Source organism: Leucopleurus acutus (assembly GCF_964270905.1).
Source record: "Leucopleurus acutus genome assembly, chromosome: 2".
NCBI classification, from domain to species: domain Eukaryota; kingdom Metazoa; phylum Chordata; class Mammalia; order Artiodactyla; family Delphinidae; genus Leucopleurus; species Leucopleurus acutus.
The window spans coordinates 63,546,860-63,566,206 of record NC_139143.1 but is presented as its reverse complement, the minus strand read 5'-3'; the positions used below and the strand labels follow the sequence as shown (position 1 = coordinate 63,566,206).

Here is a 19,347-nt window from a genome sequence, read left to right as displayed (position 1 = left end):
TGGCACAAATCTGTGCTAGGAGAATAGGTTCATTCCATTTATATTACCTTCCATATGGGAAAATCCGTTGCCCAGTTTTATAGTTGTTAATCTTTTAAAATTATCAGTTGCTATCAGCTTTTGTTATATAGAATAACAAATCATTGAATTTTTACAATTTTTGGTTAGACTTGTCAAATTTAGGATGCTTTATTTAAATTCCTGCTGGCTTATAAATGGACTTTTATTGCCTTCAGAAGAAACAATGGCAGAGAATGGATTCTGCTCTAAAAATGATCATCCCCAAATGAATACACTTTCTAAGAGAAGAAAGGTTTGGTATTATCTATCCATTCCATGTATAGTGGTTTCCTAGAGAATTAGTTGTGAGGGCTTCTTGCTGGTCATCCCCAATTATCATATAGTGAAGAGATCTCTGTTCCCTGGTCAGGCCTCAGGAATTACAAATACAGGATATAAAAGGGGTACTCAGGGCTGAAGACTTAATTTAGGACTCTAGAAAATTCTGGGAAGAGAAAAGAAAGACTTCGGCATTTGTAGTCGAATAACCAGGGTTGGAATGTTTGACTCATTTAGGCATCAGGATTAATTAGATTTTATCATATAATGATTGGGGCAAATTTTGATGAATAAAAATAAAATAGCCTTAACATTTTCTTTTTTATCCATATTTCCACTCTGCTGTACCTCAAAGTCTGCTCTTTGTGACAGAGAAGCCTTTGAAAATATACTCCCAGGGAATGAAAAATTGGTTCTAGGTACTTTTGCTAGAACCATCTTTGCCATAGTCAACTTTGCTGCAAGCATTTTCACCTTATAACTAATTCGCTGTAAGGCAATTTTGCCATAAAAGATAAAAAATAAAAGAGAGACATTAAAAAGGACATAATGCAGCATGAAAAATGAATAACAAAATTTTAAAAAAACTTTATTGCAAAATACAAAATATTTGAATACCTCTAAAATGTGTGTAGATTCATGGCAATCCTGCACAAATAACTGATTTTGTGTGTTGTACCTAAGCACTTGTCTTCCAGGTCTTTCATTCTTAGTATTTTATACTTTTTTTTTTTTTTTTGCTTGTTGATTCATCTCCTCATTCAGCATTGTTCTTTTTCTTTTTGCTTAAATTTCTTCCTTCATTAAGAGAGGTATCAGTTTCCAAATACCAGGATGCATATTTGTAGCCAAGCTTTGTATTGCATTGTGAAAGCCTCTGCACTGTTGTTTGTTCTTGGCATTTTGTCATATGTCCATTCATAGACTTTCCAAAGTTCTGTGGGAAATGTGGGTTCAACTCTGCACCTTTGAGGCTTTTGGCCTCTTTATCCTCCAATGTAGTGTTTCAAAATAAGAAACCAACTCTTGGGGCAAATCATCATTATCTGTCAGCTCAATAAAGGCATCAGTAATGTTGCTAACTGGGAGAAATGCCAGTCGAAACCAAACTATCAAACCAAAAACTCATCCAGTTATTTTGTCTTTTGGGGCAAAAACTGTCTTATGACCAATTAGTTATGCTGTGAAAATGTTTGCAGCAAAGATGCTTATAGTGAAAATACTGGACACGTGAAAAATATTTGATAATCTATGAAGATGCCACTCATTCGGTTTCTTACAGCTCTTTGGGCCCTCCTCTAGATTCTCTGTGACTCTTAAATTTGAAATCATCTGGTGGTTGCACGAAAACTAAGTATAGTTGTTTCTTGAACAATGTGGGAGTTAGGGTGCCGACCTGCACCCTGCTGCAAGTGGAAAATCCCCCTATAACTTATAGTTGGCCTCCGTTTCTGTGGTTCCTCTGCATCCAGGGATTCAACCAACCACTGATGGTGTAGTACTGTAGTATTTACTATTGAAAAAAACCTGGCTATAAATGGATCCATGCAGTTCAAACCCATGTCGGTCAAGGGTCAACTGTACTGTGGTCTCAAATTGAAAAAGAGAACAAAGTCAGAAGGGAACCTGCAGACTGACAAAATACTTATTCTTTCTTTTCAGCATCACAAGTCTAAACCATTTAATAACCACATCCTAAGAAATTCCTTAAGGTTTAGATTTCTGCTTTTAGCATATCTTGTGGCAGATGTTTTGACATTTTTGAAGGTGATCTACTGAGTTTCCTATAAATAGAATCCTAACTACAGTGGTTCTTAAAGAACTACTGCAAAAACAGAATTACAACACAGGGAACAAAGCTTAAAATGTGTTTCCTCTGGAAGCCAAGATGCTAAATCAGGAGTCACTACATGTGGCTGGAATCCACCTCTAGAATGGCTATCAGCCAGATAGCAAAGATATTTAGAATTTATATGGTATTTGATATTTTTACAAAAATGATTTTAAATCATGTAACTTGAAGTTTTAAAAAATGAGCCTGTTTTCTTTTTGGAAAAGTGGGCCAATAAAAATAACACTAATATAATTCAATTGTATATGCATGTGCATTGAACACAGAGTGGTATACTAAAGATAGTTCATGCAAATAACTTTTGTGGGAAGTTTGGCTATTTTCTTAATATCTTTTTTTCATAAATGTATGTTTATAAATATATTTACTCATCCACTATGACCTTGGTAGCTTTAGAAGCATTTTGTTAGCTGTATCATTGATTATAAAAATCAAATTCTTGGCATAGTAGGCTATGAGAGCTTTTAATTGCTTTGTTTGTATTTTGGCTAAGAAAATGGTTTCTTGCACTTTCTATTTATAAAGATGTTATAACACTTTGCACCCACTTAGTGCAGCTGTTCTTCAGCGACAAAAGATGTAGGCGTTAAAGTGAAATGTATGTTTAGAAGCCTGGCAAAAGGAGGGATCTCAAAAGAACAAATTTGGCTTGCATCTACCTGAGAAAAGCTGAGGATAATATAAAATTTAGATTGAAAGTGTCTGTTGGGCTAGGTGTACAGTTGCTGCAAGTTGCAATATCATTGTGAGTTGCCAGCTATGTGTATGTGATTTTATGTATGTATGTGAGAAAAAGGTGTCTGATGAAGGCAGATAAGTCAGTGTAGAAAATTCTACCTCCCATTAAAGACTGAGAATATTCCAAGATTGCCCTGTAGCCCCTTAGGCAGGAGGCTGGATTCCTCAGCCACCATCCACCCCATTCTCTTGTACTCACTTCAGCTCCTCTACCTCTGAGCACTTGGCTGAAGATAGAGTGTAGCTTTCTGTAGCAAGCAAAGGAAAGCCAGACCCAAAATATAGAGACTGCAGTATCTCACTTCTTGTCATGTTCAGATGTCAATGTTTGGTTTCATTGCCCAAATCAAACAGAACACTTGGGTTTAGTGCTTTTATCCACTGGCTTCTATTTGGCAAGAGTAGCCCGTGGAAGTGGAGTCTTTCTGTTGTTTTTAAAGGTGCACTCAACTCCTTTTAATGATGTGAAAATTTTGTTTGAATCCTGAGGGGTTTTTTTATTTTTTTTAAATTGCCATTTGCAGTCCATTTTGGGGGACTGGAATATCAACCATATTTTCCTGATAATGACCCTTCTGCCAATATCTTAACTTGCAGTTTTGCATGCAGTTTTTTGGATGACCTGTTTTGCTTTCAGACACTCCGAAGAGAGATTTTTCTGGTTTTAATGCCAATACTGTTAAAATAGTCAGGATGGCCTGTTGTGGGTGTCAGGAAATTCAGTTTTGGAAGTAAAATGCCACTAGGCAGGCCACCTAATCTTTAAATGCAGTTGTAGCACTCAACTGATTTGCTGTTTGGGGCATAAGTACACTGAGCCAAGTCAGGATACCTACCGTGTGAACATTTGTTACAGCTGAGGAAGGACTACTGGCCTTTTCAGAAATATCCCAGAATGCTTTCCACCTTTTCATTTCTAATGCACTGGCTGGTTGTAATTCCAAATAGGGATTCTCTGATTAGGAGTGAAAATGAGAGAGTGATCCATTTTCAGATTTTTAGAGGTTGGCATCTGTGTTTTAGGTACTAGCTGATAAGTATTTACTTTCCTGGTGACTGGGTAGGGCAAGTGACAATACAGTGTGAAATTCCAAATGAGACAAGCAGTACTCATTGGTGACAACTGATATAGTAACGTTCGCCCGAATACAGTGTGAATGCTATAGGGAGATAGGCAGTAAAATCATGTGAATCTGTTCACCACAGCTATTTTTTTTCTAACTATAGAATCATTGTCAACCTATAAGCCATGCTCCTAATATCCTAGACTCAGGAATTAACTCCTGCTGGCTTATCTTTTGTTTGTGCACAGAGTTTTGGCCTAGGCCTGTCCCGAGCTGTTTTGCTACAAACACATACTTAAGGTGCAGTCTTACTAAGTCAATAATATACTGTCAGCAGTGCAGCCTGTTTTACAGCCACAGTGATTTATTGAAATACAAAACAAACAAAAAAGTGAGAAATGCCTAGGTAATTTGTCTGAGGCATGTTAAATCTGTTAATCTGGGAGGAAGCATAGAGTCTTATCTTTCTTCTATCTGGCTTAGGTGAACAGTGACCTTAGTGCTTTCTGTTACAGAGCCAGTTGACCTAGGCAAGTAGTTCTCCATCTTGGCTGCACATTAGAATCACCTGGGGCATTTAAAAAAGTACTGATGCCTGGGGCCTCCTCTAGACCTTCAGGTTTAAGTGGCCTGCTGTGCAACCTGGGCTTTAAAAGCTCCTCAGATGATTTTAATGGGCAGCCAAGGTTGAGAATCATTTTCTAGGTAGTCCTGAATGGTCTTTGGCAGGATAACCTCTACCTGGTTCTCTTTTGTCATAAGATACCTTTATTGGTATCCCAGGCATGGCTCTGAGTTTAAAACTTAGAGTGAGCCAAGGCTCAAGTGGTAAAATGGATCATTTATTTGTCCTCGGAGTAATTCAGTAGAGAGATGTTGCCATCCACCCAGTTTCCTCTCTATACCAAAGTATGCATAAGTCAGCAAAACAGATTTTCAAAGTCTGCTCCCTAGAATCCTCTTTCCCTTGCATATGTGATTTAAGTGGAGATTTTTTTTAACTCTGCTGGCTGAAATGGAGCGCTTGAACTTATTAAGAGAGCCAAGCCCAAGCCACCTAGGGTGATTTTTATTTGTAAAGTAAGCAGGTGGCATTGTTAAAGTTAATGAAGAAAAAGGAGGGCCCTTTCTGGGGTGATGGTGATGTATTTGATTGTTTCTTAGCCTGTCTTCTAAGTGGGATTTCGATGAAAAGCGACTTTCACTTTTACGTGTTTCTTTGTGAATTAAATGCACTAGCTAAGGCGTAAATATTTCTGAGTTTTACATGAAATGTGAAGTGAGTCATTTCAGCATCTTTGTTCCAGGATATCAAAGACTTAACCCAGTAATTCCCAAACGAGTTTTCATATCTTTCATTCTCCCACCCAGGTATAAAGATACCTGCCCATGGCAACCTCACATGTGATAATGGGGAGGGGAGAACTGTTTGATTATCCTTAAAAAAGTGAGAACCACCATTCAAACTAATTAGCTACCAAGTGATTTCTAATTCATGAAAGAAATTTGTGTTTAAGAGCAAGTTCAAATATAGCAGTCTCTCATCTGAGAGACTGCCGGCACTGTAGAAATTTTCATTCATATATTGCCTACAAATAATTGATAATTTCAATTTCAAATAGGTGGTGTGTTTGAGAAGAAAAAGTGGGTGAAAGGAAAAATTGCTAGTGCAGAGGACTGAATTAGCATCAGGCTATGAAATTTCATTAAAATAACATTAAGGCCTGGCTGTTTGCTTAGCATGTATATGCTGCAATGTCAGAGAAAAACGCCTCCTATGCCTTAGAAGATTTGTGAAGGCTTCCTTATATTGTGTGGAATAGAAAAGCAATAGCCTTTGAGACTTGTTTGCATCCGGAGAGTAGCCCATTAGGGTTTTCATACTGAGGAACATGGTGGAGTACTGTGAAACACTGTTGAACTTTATGCAGATCACACCGCACTGGATTTTAAGATTTGGGGAAGGAGAGTAGAGGAGGAGGAGGGGGAAGTAATGGTAAAAACATACAGAGAGAAACTTGTACTATATTTTACACCAGTAATGAAAGAAATTCCCTATCAGGAATTCTTTATCAGGACTGTGAAGCTCTGCCAAGTTCTTCTGTCCTACTGACAGGCTTGCTGATTCCTCTTTTCCTTTAAGAAATCCTTTCTGAAAGAGCTAAACAAAAGCTGGTCTGACTGCAGTTTCACCACCCTGTCCCATCCCCCTATTCACAACAAAAGAAAAACATTCCCAAACTATAGGCAAAAGAAATGTCTCAGTCCGTTAACTTTTCATCCTCTATGGTCTATGTTCACTGTTTTAGCCTGTTGAATTATTTTGTGATCTAATGGCAGAACTTAAATAGATCTGCCAGATCAGGCAGGAATCAATGGCTTCTCCTTTAAGAAATCTTTAAATCAGAACTCTCAATTTTTGGCACGTCAGCATAAGTGAGTAAAGGGAGAAGTAGGTTGAAAGAGCACTTAGGGAATTCCCTGGCGGTCCAGTGGTTAGTGGGTCCTTGGCGCTTCCACTGCCAAAGGCCTGGGTTCAATCCCTGGTCAGAGAACTAATAAGATCCCGCAAAGCCACTTAGATTTCCCTTAGATATCCTGGCTTCTCATAATTTCAGGTGGGACCCACTTATGCTCTGTCTCTGAGAAGAAAAGACAAGACAGAGGGTTCTAAGGTAGAAAAGTCAATGTAGCCGAAATATGGTTTCCTTCAGATGGATATAGTCGGAAAGAAATCTGTCCACCTGTTCTCAATGGTGCTTATATGGTGGGTGACAGCTGTCTCCCATCTACCTGTCCCTGGCACTGTGCCTTCCCACTGGTCACTGTGAAAAGCAGATCACACTGGACTCAGAGGCCAGAATCCAGGACAATTTACCCCTTCTCATCACTTCTTCATACAGCTAATAATGTAGCATTTACTTCTCTTTGGAAAATTCTTGGGTTTGTCCCCCAAGAAATAGTAAAGCATTTATAGGAAAACAGAAAGTAAGATTCTGGTGGTAGCTATCAAATAAAGAGATTACAGGAAAATTTTAACTTCCCCTCAGCTGATATTTATTGATAGCAAGGACCAACTATGCCTCCTCATCCTGAGTTTCTAAAGGCTACCATAATATTTCTAAGCAGCAAACTTATCTAACATTTTTTCACAACTTGTTAATCAAGGATTCATATTAAAACAGACAATCAATTTCTAAAATGTTGTTATCCCTGAAAGGGAATGAGATAGAGTTTTTAACTAGAAGAACCTACCGGTCTGTTTTTTCCCTTTGAAAAAACTAACATTTGAGGTTTGTGTCTTTCATCTGAAGCGATTACTCCATTAATAAAGATGCCTCAGAAAAGTCGGTGAGCCAGGCTAGCACTCTTGCACCTCTGAGGGTGCTGGACTGGGTTTGTACATCTTATTTCCTTAGAGAATATCTGTTTTTATTATGACCTTAACTATACATACCTATATATAGGAATAGGATTTTCTCTCACCCCACCCTCTTTTAATCATTATCACTTAAGTGTAAACCACACCTTCCCCCACCCCACTTTTACTGAAAAAATGCACTTTAATTCCTAAGGAGAGTGGCTGTTCCTTGCCCTGAAGCCAGATTACTTCAGGAGGAGAGTTGAGGAGGGAGAACTCTTGGTGACGTGAAATTAACTAAATTCCGTAATGTAAACACAGAAATCAACCATTTTTAAGCTGCCCCCGACCTCCAGCCAAAGGGAAAAAGAAACAACCAAATGAAAAAGTTCAAAATGCCTACCTTGATTTTGGAAGTTTCACTGGGGAAAATACCCAATGTTAAATTATTTTCTCAGCTACCAAATTATCAGAAACTTGTGGGTGGTTTCGTGGGAGGCTGAGACTTTTTTTTTTAATAAAAGGCAAGTGAATCACAGGCTACCAAATATCCTGATTTGTGTCGTTTCTAAGTATCAGATTTGTTCTCTCCCTTAATTTGACAGGCGTTCTCAGTCTCTCCTCCTGTAGATTCTGTCCTTCCCCTGATGACAAGCCAATAGTTCTTGGTGGGGTTGCATGCCTCCTAGAGCCCCAGGAGCCCTGTTGTGTCGGGGGAGGGGGGAGGGCAGGAGGGTGGGCAGAGACTGGGGTTGGGGGAGGGAGATTCAGAGAAGGTGAAAATATATGGGTTTATATAAACATATTTAAAGCAGTTTAGCAAAAGCTTTCTCGTTGAACAGCTTTAAGAACAATGTGAATGAAATCTTAGCAACTTGGTTAGTAATTTGAAAAGTCTATTAATGTATACTTGAAATTCTGTTTGTATAAAAATACATTTTCCTCTTTATTTTAACACTGTGTAAAAGAACATTATGCATGTGAGTGGTTTGAGAATTAAATGATTTAATATTCAGATTTGAATCTCTGTCTTTTCTGTATAGAGATTAATGTTTTAAATTTTTGGATTTTTTTAGTATGAGGGGATTACCTAGATTTCAAGCTCCCCCTGCCCTCTCAGGATGCCTACCATCTTTCAAGATGAAGCAGTGACATATCTCCCTTCTTCACTTTCTTGACCCAGATGTGTTCGCTGGTAGAGAACAATTGAAAGCCTCATTTTACCAAATGCCCAACAGCATCTCTATCCATTTCTCCTTTCCTTGTCTTCATTTCAGGTGGCAAAGTCCATTCGTAATTGTGAGATATGGGAGTAGTTGTATTTATTTTTACTTCTATTCACAAACCAAAATAGGAAGAACTATAAAGGATAACATTTTAGTTAACACAAGGGTTGGCTACTCTGCCCATGAAGATAATAGTGTTCAGAGCAACTTCCCTGATAAGAACCAGGAAGGGCCTGTTGGCCTTGAAGGTCACTCTGCTGGGGTTCAGCGAACGGCCAGCAATGCCAATGACGGTACTTGCTGCTGCTTCACTGCCTTCCTCGTTTACCTGCAGGTCAAATAGGAAACAAACTGCTACATTAGCTACTCTGCAGCTCATTACAGGCAGGTGAATCATCCATCGACACAGCAATTCCTCAAAATGCCATTTGCTTTCCATGTGAAAGTACACTTGGGTCACGTTGGGTTCCCTCTGGAACCCTACTTTTAGTCTTTCTTTCATCCACTGAATATTGATGTAAGCACTTGTATTCATCCAAGCCTTGTGCTGAATAATAAGTGCCAGGGTCCATTCAGATAATCTCTAAACCAGAAATCTGGATGTATACGAGGTTGTCACATTTCTGGCTGGCACCATTGTATATGGTATTGTACTAGATACTAAAAGACATTTTGACTCCAGATTAGAGCACTATAGTTGAGGTAGTTTCACTCCTGGAGCATCAAGATCCCAGATACAACTACTGTAAGCAGCCACTCAGGAACTAGGGCCTATGAAAAGAGGAGGGTCCTCTGGCGGGATGAGATGAGTACTTCTTGGAGTAACAGACTGAAGTGATGGTATTTGAACTTGCTGATAAGTAGAACTGCACAGGTCTGGAGGGAGATATCTTTAGAAAACTTTGTTTGGGGACCCAGAATGTCACTAAAACTCTGTCCCTGCCTCTAATGAAAGCACTTCAGATTCCTGAGTCTTGAGGAGCTGGTTGATGCTGTTCTCTCCCTCCCTCCTTCCTTACCACCTCCCTTCTGGCCATACTATCTATTTCATGATCATTCTAGTACTAAATTTATGAGCAGACTGGAGCTTTTGTAAGACCAGGATCCTTTTATTCGAATCAGATTCTGGTTTATTTAATGGCTTCTCAGGAGATCTACAATCAGTTGGGGTGTGTATATTGGGTTCCCAAGAGCCATGGAGGAGCCTTGCATCATTGTTTAGTTGGCTCAAGTAGACAAAATGAATGTAAACTTCCGCTTCTTCTTAATAGTTACTCAAGGCCCTCAAGGAGGTCTGAGCTGACCACTTCTATTTGGGGTCCTTGGAAGAAGATTCTCAATCACAGTTAAAACCCTGAGGACTCATCTTCCCTTGCAGCCTTTCTAAGTGCTCTTTCTTCCATAATCCGTATGGTATCGGTGTTGTTTTTACTTCCAAAACCATGAATCCAGTACTCATGTAAAATCCCCTGTTCTGACCTCAGTGTCTTTAAGATATATCCCTCTACTCTTGCTGTTGTCCTACAGGTCACTAACATCTATTGTCCTATGGATTATATTCCCACATTTAGGATTTTGTTGCCTAGCCCGTAGCCTTTCTGTCTATCCTAACTCCTGATATCATGTGACCTAGACAATTAAAATATCGTGGTAGGAGACCCATTCAATACTCTAACCTCCCATGTCTTTCATCTCATCAAACCCAATGAGCATTACCTTCACTTAAGGAAACCAGTCCATGGCTACACCCTGAACTTGCCATCTCTCAGAACATCTGGACTTTTGAGATTATAATTACATTATCCTTCTCTCAGACTATATAACCTTCGGGTTTTTTAAGCTATCACACTTCCTCACTCCCATTACAATTACTCTGACCTCCTCCTGCCCCTTGATCCCTCCACTTTCCTCCTAACTACATATTTCCCACTGAGCTTGGACTCTGCAACTATATTTACTAGCACGATGCCCTGAAACCTTCCTCTCTGACCACAATCTTCTTTCTTTGCAATTTCCTCAATCCTGTGACCTTCTCTAACATTGCCCCATCACATTTCCCTCATAGCCTGGTTCTCCCAAAGAATAACCTGTATAAATGGTTCCCAAACCTGGTTGTGCATCAAAATTCCTTGAGGAACTTTGTAAATATACAGATTCTCAGACCCCATCCTGAGTCAAGCTCCCCAGAAAGCTAATGCCATTGATCTATATAGCTCAGTGTTTGAGAACCAGAAGTTCTAAAGGCTTTATACAACTCTTACTCTAGTAAAGGTTTCCATGGGCATCTTAGTTGGGGCAACACTAGGTGAAGCAATACTGAACCATTTTCTTCACTATGGAACTGCTCAGACGTCGGCACTCCAATGTGCATTAATTCTTGTTAATTTCCCAAGAAAAGGATGTACATTTATTTGACCATCTAACTTTCTGTTACCTGCAGTATAGTCTAGAGCTCTGGTTTTCTGGAACACACTCTAGGACACAATCTACACTCACCAGCTCCCCTTCCTTACTTTCCATTTGCTCTTCAGCCATTACAACTAGGCATGTGCCCCTACTGCTCTGTCCAAATTCCTCAGGGAAAAGTCACCTCGGTCACTTTTCAAAAAATCTTCTTACTAAATGCTTTCCATTGTCTTAACACTCCTTCCTGGGTTTCCATTAGCTCATCCTCTCCTGGTTCTCCTCCTCTGAATGCCTTTGCTGGCTGCTTTTCCTGTGTCACCTTCCCCTTAATGTCTATGTTCCCAGGAGAGGTAGAGGATGGAGGGTGGAACAATTAGACCATGAGGGCTTCAAGTCAGGGCTATATTGTAGCAGTCCTCGTGGAGGAGGGCACTACAGATTTGGGGTTTGAGGGACACTGCAATCATGCCTTTTTCCACAGCTGTCTCCTAGTGTTCACACATCTGCTGTCTACACTGTAAGAGCCAGTGGAGGAACAACTCCAAAGTTACTAATCACATGAGATATTGATGTATTGAATAAAAAAAGCAGCAGAAGAATAGAGAGCGAAGAGGGGTGTACTCACCTCAAGAAATGCCTTGTGGAATGCATCTGAGACATAGAGGTCCCTCGGGCCTTCTGCAACAATACCTAGAAGGAAGACCAGAGAAAGCTCTGTGAAATGGGAGAAGGTTGGCTTCAACACACAGAAAGGAATTTAGTTTAAATTAAGAGGTCCTTTGGGGCTTTTTTGAAAAAGAGAAAGAAATCCTGGACCCTCACTTAATGATACCCTGAAAAATAAATACATGTTAAAAATAATAAAGTACTTTGGGTTTATTCAGCCTGGCTCCCGTGAATTTAATCTCCTGCTTCAGCTCATGGGGGGGTTGGGGTGGGGGGGTGAGGACTCTGTTCTTAAAGAAAAACTCACTCCATCTGGTAGGAATGTCTTCCCTTCCAGTGTGGCAACACTTTGGGAGTGGTTTTCAGACTTAATTTAAAGACAGACCATTAAAGGTAAATCCAATTAACTAACATTGTAAACTCCTTTTTAAAAAAGAGATATTTTAGGGAATTCCCTGGCAGTCCAGTGGTTAGGACTCCGCGCTCTCACTGCCAAGGGTTCAATCCCTGGTCGGGAACTAAGGTCCCACAAGCCACACAGTGCGGCCAAAAAAAAAAAAAAGAGAGTTTTAATGCATATTTTTTAAAGGATGGTGGGTTGGAAGAACCAAACCAACTTAACACCGTTATCAAAGTATCAAAACTGGGAAGGGGGTGACTGTATCTGTCCATGTGACCTTAGAAATCACATGAGCCCTTTGGAATATCAGGTGAAGAAGGGCTATTACATGTCAGCTATGCCTATTTTGTGGGACCCGGATGTCCCTGGCTCTTAATCATATCTGTCTCCTTGCTCTGAATTTTCTGATGCTTTTCAAGTTCTTTTCTACCTGGTCCCATCTCTTCTATCAGTTACAGACTCAAAAGGTTCCAGTGCCATATGGGCCTGTGGAGATCCAAGAGCCAACGTCCCATTTTACAGAAGAGAAAACTGACACCTTGAGAGGGAAGGGATTTCCCTGAGTTAGCAGTAGAACCGGGATTAGAATCCAGGTGTCCTGATTCGCCCTTTTCTACTCTTTTCCCATCTCTTCCACCTTTGGTCAGACTTCTTTGGGGACAGAGAGAGGAGGAAAGTCCTTCCTGCACTCACCTGGGAGCTTGGACTTCTCAGGGCTGAAGAGGTCCTCAAGGCCCATGTCTTGCAGCCGCTCTTTCACGCTGAAGCTGTCCTCAATGCGGAAGCGGGGCATGTGGACCACCAGCAGTGTCTCTGTCAGCTCATCTAGCCACTCCTGCAGCACCTCTGGGGTGAGTTCCTGTTCCACCTTGGTCAGGCTCTTCTCAAGCTTGGGCAGGATGAGCACCATGGTGATGTCATCACCCTTGAAGGGCAACTCAAGCACCTGGGTGCCCTCTGCCACGCGCCGATAGCGGAACTTGCCTTCCTGGTACATCATGAATACCGAACACGACTCCCCATTGGCCTTGTAGAAAAGTTCCTTCCTTGTGTTCTCAGGGCTGAACTTTGACTTCCACAGGCCCTGGAAGAAGACGCCAGGTAGGAGAATCACAGAGCAAGAAGACCAAAAACATCCGTAGGAGAATATTGACATGGGAAGTAGTCACAATATTTTATTATATTAATATGTAAGTGTAATTGTTAAGAACAAAGGCTAGAGGGATATGCATGCAAACGTCTTAACACTGACTGTGTCAGAGTGATAGAATCATGAGTCATTTTTTTTCTGTGAACTTTTCTGTATTTCCTAGATTTTCCTAGGTTTTCAGCAGTGACTATTTGCTTTTATAACAAGAAAAATAAAAACAAGAACAACCTACTGGCCTCTTTGCAAGTCTCTTCTGGAGTTTAAATCTAACTGCCTTTTGCTTTCTGCCTCCCACCAGCCTCTTTCTCAAAGGACATCCTCCAAAATGCTGGGCTCTGTTCCTGATGAATAAAGCCAGACAGAGGTAATAACCCCAGGGGGGTCATCTGGGAGTCCTGCTGGGCAGAGAGTGAGGCCTGGCCAACTTTCTGTTCAAAGAAGGAGGGGATACAAGACACTCCTTTGGCATTTCTGAGTTGTAATTATCATTCCCTGTCCTCTTCTGGCTCTTTGATTTTGGGACAAGTCATTTAACTCTTTGAGTGGTGGCTCTTCATCTGTAAGATTAGGAGCTGGTTATCACTAATATTTGTAGGATGCTTGCTGTGTGCCAGGCACTGCTCCAAGCATTTTATGTGCATTAACTTAATCCCTTCAGTAACCGTGTAAGGTAGATGTATCATTATTACCATGCAGAAGTTGGGGCATAGAAGAGTCTCAAGTAACTTACTCAAGTTTGCAGTCAGAAATGGAAGAGTCAGAATTTACATTAAGTAATCTGTCTGAGCAGCCCAAGTTCACATTTGTGATGTTATGAAGGTCAGGAGGACTAATAAAAGGCAAAGTGTTCCATAAATTGTAAAGGGCAGTACACATTGTAGAAATGCAACCTACTCCATTCTTAGGGTGAGGGACCCCCTAAGCAACAGAGTAATTGCCAACAGCAGTGACTGGCTAACCCCCTGGGCCCAGTCGGGGAGAAGAGTGTATCTGGAGCATGACCCGGGAAGGGCACAATTCAACCTGCGTTAAGCTGGAGGCCCTCCTGAGTATCAGTGGTCTGTTTATTCCCAGGACCTTCTCCCTCATCCTTCCTAAATGTAATAAAGTTGGAACAGTCTTTAGAACTCTTGACTCTCTGAGAAAGACAAAGCCGTCTGCATGATCATGTAACAAGACTTCTGCAAAGTTTGAGGTTAGTCTGGCATCAGGAGGTTCAGAAGCTTCAGGCAAGAGGAATTTTGAGTCACTGCAGAAGCTGCTCTAGATATTGGAGAAAATCTCATCACTGAGGATTGTCTATAGACTCTGTCATTTTGTTCCAGATTTCAAAATGGAGTTAATTAGGGACAGGAGAAATTGTCACATATATATGAGAATTTATTACCAGGCACACCTTGCTGCTGAGTGTGCTGGGTCTGTGAGTGTGTACACTTTGCCTTGGGCCCAGAGACACTACCAGGCCCCCTTTGGACCTCAGCCCAGTAGCCACAGCCCTAGACATGACTCTAGACTCAGCAAATTTGTATTTTACCCAGACCATGCATGTACCATTTCTCAAAAAGATCTACTGACACATGCCCAATGGTATGAAAGAAGGTAAGCTGGAGGGAAAACAAGTCATCCCTGAGGTCTCTCCAGGGACATTCTGAGTACCTTGAAGTAAATGGTGTTGACCAGCACCAAGACAGTGAACTCATTGATGGCTTCTGGGGGAATGACATCAGTGATACGCCCATCAGTCTTATTGGATATCCATTGGTTGATGGTCACTCTGGACTGCTCTGCATTTCCCTGAGGAGAACAGGAAACAAACCTACGCAACTGTGCTATTCAATTGGCTTCTCCATTTCCCTGTGAAGCACTTTATTTCGTCCATCATCCCTCTGCTCTTTCCCACCATTTGGTTAAGCCATCTCTCTAACCCAGATTGGGGAAACCTCACATATCTAGTGTAGTGTCGTGAATCTTCCATATCGTTAATAAATGGTAACAGAAGAAAGAGAAAGAAAGGAAAGGAAAAGAGGAAGAAATAAAGAAACAGAAGAGGAGAAATATAGTCTGAGAAAAGAAAACAAAATATTATCTTCTCTGACTCTGGAAATTTGAACTCTTATGAGTATTCATGAGATATATTCTATGGGAAGCTAATGAGTGACACAGGAGTTGGGGGGTGGGCAGGAGAGATGCTCATGTGGTCCAAAAAGTTTGAGAAATACTGATTGAATAAAGTCAGTAGATTTCTTTGTTGCAGGACTTTTATATAACTTTTTCAGAGCAGCCTCTACAATCCAGAGATTACATTGATTTCTCAGGTTTCAAGCAAGAATACATATCCCAGGGGCTCTGACTTATAGTATTATAACACCTCCACCTGCCTTCAACTACCACAGCAGTGTTAATTTGGATCCTGCTTCTCTATCTCTTTAATTTCTGAGTGGAGAAGAAGAACTCTGAGGTCAGGGATGACATCTGCAACTCACCTTGAAGTCCAGGGGCTGGAGCTTGGCTCCATATACCATCTCACTGATGTCCTGGTAGGTCTCATTGAAGGTAAGGGATTTGTCTCCAAAAAGACGGTTGGCTGATACCAACTCAGAGGATTTATTGGCTTTTCGATAGAGTCGGCAGTTCAGTTTGGCAAAGAAAAAGTGGATCTGATCAGATGTCTTCTCAGAGATGGTATCAAACTTAAAAACCTGTAGAAGCCAAAAGAAAATAGCGGTGGGTCTGGTAAAGCAGCCTGGCTAACATGGGTGGTGAGCACAGTGCCACTCAGCCCCTGACCAATAGTTGTGAGTCCCTTCAAACACAGTGCCTGGCACAGCATAAATGCTCAGCTCATGCTTTCTAGATGAATAAATGGATAAAAGAAGAAAGAGAAAAAGAAACACAAAGAGACTGGGATACCACCCAAAGTCTCTAAAGGTCTCTAGACCAACACATAGATGTTCTCCTGGGTGTTCCAGCAAGGAGGTTAGGCAGAAGGGCTTTGGGTTGTACCTCCATCAGCTGCTTGAGGGTGTTGTCACAGGCACCCAGCTTGGTCATAGCAAAAGCTGTGGAGATACTCAGGGGTGACAGGAAAATGTTGTCCTTGTCATTCTTCTTGTCTGCCAGATGCTGATAGAAGGTGGCGGCAAAGTGGGAATTGGCCTTGGACAGTTCCCAAACCCGCCGGTTGGTGGCCCCGGGGATCTTCTGCTCCGAGCCCTCGCCCTCGGTTGCTTTCTTCTCTGGGGCACGGTAAATGCACATGGGATTCATGGGAATGTCCCGAGGCTTGGCTGTGCAGATGTCCTCCCCAGGGCTCCAATGACAGGTCACACAGCTCCAGAGGCCAATAAGCAGCAAGGAGAGAAGACACACACTCCTATAGGGGGACAGAAAGCCGAGTTAAGCTAGGCTGAGAAATCACCTGTCCCACTGCCCACCACAGATTTGCCCCAGTAAAGCATAGATTACCATCCCACCTGCTGTGGCCAGGAGGGCCAAAATCTTTGAAAAGTACAAGGGCCCGGGACAAGTCCAGTCCTGGACTCCTTACAAGTGGATAGTTTCACTTGCCTGGCCATAGTCATGTTGAAATTAGAATCAACTATTGAAGCAACTGAGGTTATTAGAAGTATTGTGTGCCCAAGGCCTCATGCTGGAAGATATAAAGAATGCAAAGTTTCCAATTGGTGAGATGGGACATGCACACAAGAAAAATGGCAGAGAACTTTAGTGCCCAATGAAAACTTAGGTCAGTTGGAGGAGACATTAACAGAAGCTGATTAGGGAAGGACTCAGAAATAGATGGATTTTTAACCTGGATGTTAAAGGATTGGGAGGATTTTGATTGATTCAGCAGATGGATTTCAGCACCATGAGAGGGTTAAGAAGGAATGAATTCTCCTAATTTGTCAATTTCATGATCTCATTTTTTAAAAAGTGAAATTAGTTTTATTTACTTTAGCCACAATCAATGTGCTGAAAACACCGGAAGTCTCTAGCTCCAGCCTAATCCTTCCACTGAGTTCCAGACCAGTTGTTTGCTGGACAATTCCACCTGGATGTCCTGCAGATTCCTTAGTGAAATACGAACAAACTGAACTCATAACTCTCACCCACACACGTTTCTCCTTCTGTGTCCTTCAACTCAGCAAATGGGACCCACAGTTACCTGAGAGACACCCTGGATTTCTCCCTCTTCCCCTTCTTATTAGTCACACCCTAGATTCTATGCATTCTGTTTCCGCTGCCTTAGTTCAGGCCCTCAGCATTTTCTGATTCCTAGAAGTTTTAGTAACTTCCAACGTGTACTCGCTAAAGTAAATAAAACTAATTTCACTTTTTAAAAAATGAGATCATGAAATTGGCAAATTAGGAGAATTGGGACACCCAATTAAGTAAACCAAGAGATAAACTCTCTTGTAATGTTTTTGTAGATAAGACATGAGGGGCCAGGAACTTCCTGTGGCTGACTTGGGGCCCTTAGGTCTAGAGAGGGGAGTCTGCATGAGGGTACTGAGTCTTCTCAATCTTCCCCCAGCAGAAAAGCAGGTTATGCACGCAGTGAAGAAAGGACTCACCAAAGTGGTCTGCTGGGCAAGCGTGGGGCTGGCTGGAAGCTGGGGGCAGCTGAGGGGTACTTGGCTTCTTGCATGATCTGAAGTGAACCCTGCAGTCCTTTTAAGAACAGAGGCACAGAATGGGAGAGCAGAGGCACTGAGGGAGCCATGGAAGGCAGGGTGAGGAAGCAGAGAGAATCTTGCCATTCTTCTCCTCAGCTTACTTGCCTCTGTTTCCCATTTTGTCCCTCAGCTACATTTGGAAATACAAGTGGAGGCTGAGGGGGCCCTAGGAGTTCTGTTAAGCACAAAGAAAAACCAAGGTGGTCAAGCCACAGCCTCACTTCTAGCTTCCTGTAAAAAACCAGATCAAGAAGGGAATGTGTGTGATGTTGAGGGCTGCAGTCCTTTGTCAAAGGTCACTGAGACCTTGGGTGGGGGGATGGGGGATGTGATGGGGGTGGGGCAGGGGGGAATTGAGTGGAAGGAGGAGCAAAAAGGGAGTTAGGAGGTCCTCATAGATTAAATTTGTCCTCTTTTCAGATGTATGGAAGGCCCAGCAATTCCCCTTGGAGCATCTCCTGGACTGCTGTGAGGGCTGACACTGATGCAGCATCTCTGTACAAGGGAAGACATCCCCTGTTTCTTGGGTTAAGAATCCAAGGTGTGGCTTAGGGTAAGGCCTTACCCCTAGAAGGGAGTGGGAGGGAGGGCACTTGGAATGACGTCTTCCAAACAAGTCTGATTAAAACTACCACGGAGAGGGCCTGGTCTTCTCGAAGGTGTCGAGGTCATCCTGGTGAGTCCCTCAGAGGTCAGAAAACCCAGTGAGGGCATGCAAAGGGAAAGCTCACCCCTCTTACCTTTTTCCAGCAGCTACAGTTCCTATCCCATTGGAAAGCATGGTTGCTAATCTTCCACAGGTCTGGGCGAGTGGAGATAGTGTGGTTTGAGGCAATCCCTCTGAACTGGTTCTTTCCTCTAAATCTGGATGAGGTTCCAGAGGCTAGGATGGGGGATGGAGCTGGTGAGGAGGGGAGGCCTGAGGTCAAAGGCTGATGACCTGCTCCCAGGGTTAAGCAAAGTGTAGAGCCCAGTGCTGGTTAATTAGTAGAGAAGTTTTAAAGTTCAGTCAGGTCCAGAGAAAGAAGGTCCACCTTTCCTACCCATACTCCCTCACTTTCTTTTTCATCTTTATAGAAAAGGAAAAGGAGAACATGTTCACAAATTCACACTTAGAAAATACCTAGCTGATGAGAACTTTGCAGGAATTTTTTTTCTTTTTTCCTGGTTAACTAAACCAGGAGGTAGAAGATAGTCTATTTTCTACATAAATAAAATAGTATATAACTAGCCAAGTTGACTGTCCAGAATGAGAGGTAGTCTTCTACCTCTCAGTGCAATATCCTTTCTCAGTGCAAAAACCTTTCTCACAGGTTTTTAGGGAAAGAGAGAGAAAAAGAGCCCACGTTATCTAATCATAGGGGAGAGAAGAGAAATATTCTGAAACAGGTGCTACTTTCAGGCCTCTAAGAGCTGATGTGTCAGTGACCCAGTCAAGGACACACAATGGTTACACCTGTGTGTACAGT

General features: G+C 41.8%; 1 protein-coding gene across 1 annotated transcript; it reads right to left on the bottom strand.

Annotated features, from left to right (window-relative positions):
* Positions 1–8,651: 8,651 nt before the first annotated feature.
* Positions 8,652–18,758, bottom strand: SERPINC1 (serpin family C member 1). Its single transcript, XM_082833261.1, has 7 exons — positions 18,619–18,758; positions 16,206–16,575; positions 15,686–15,901; positions 14,859–14,996; positions 12,746–13,136; positions 11,612–11,676; positions 8,652–8,908 (listed from the first exon to the last, which is right to left on the bottom strand). The coding sequence occupies exons 1-7, from the start codon at positions 18,657–18,659 to the stop codon at positions 8,732–8,734; spliced, it is 1,398 nt and encodes a 465-aa protein (XP_082689387.1). The 5' UTR covers positions 18,660–18,758; the 3' UTR covers positions 8,652–8,731.
* Positions 18,759–19,347: the final 589 nt, after the last annotated feature.

What these genes read in the sequence shown, in the direction of transcription:
- SERPINC1 (XM_082833261.1), bottom strand. Translation starts at nt 18,659, where the DNA reads ATGCTTTCCAATGGGATAGGAACTGTAGCTGCTGGAAAAAG. An exon ending in CCCTCAAGCAGCTGATGGAG is followed by an intron (nt 15,902 to 16,205) that starts GTACAACCCAAA and finishes TGGCTTCTACAG; the next exon opens with GTTTTTAAGTTTGATACCAT. An exon ending in TGAGAAGTCCAAGCTCCCAG is followed by an intron (nt 11,677 to 12,745) that starts GTGAGTGCAGGA and finishes TCTTCCTTCTAG; the next exon opens with GTATTGTTGCAGAAGGCCCG.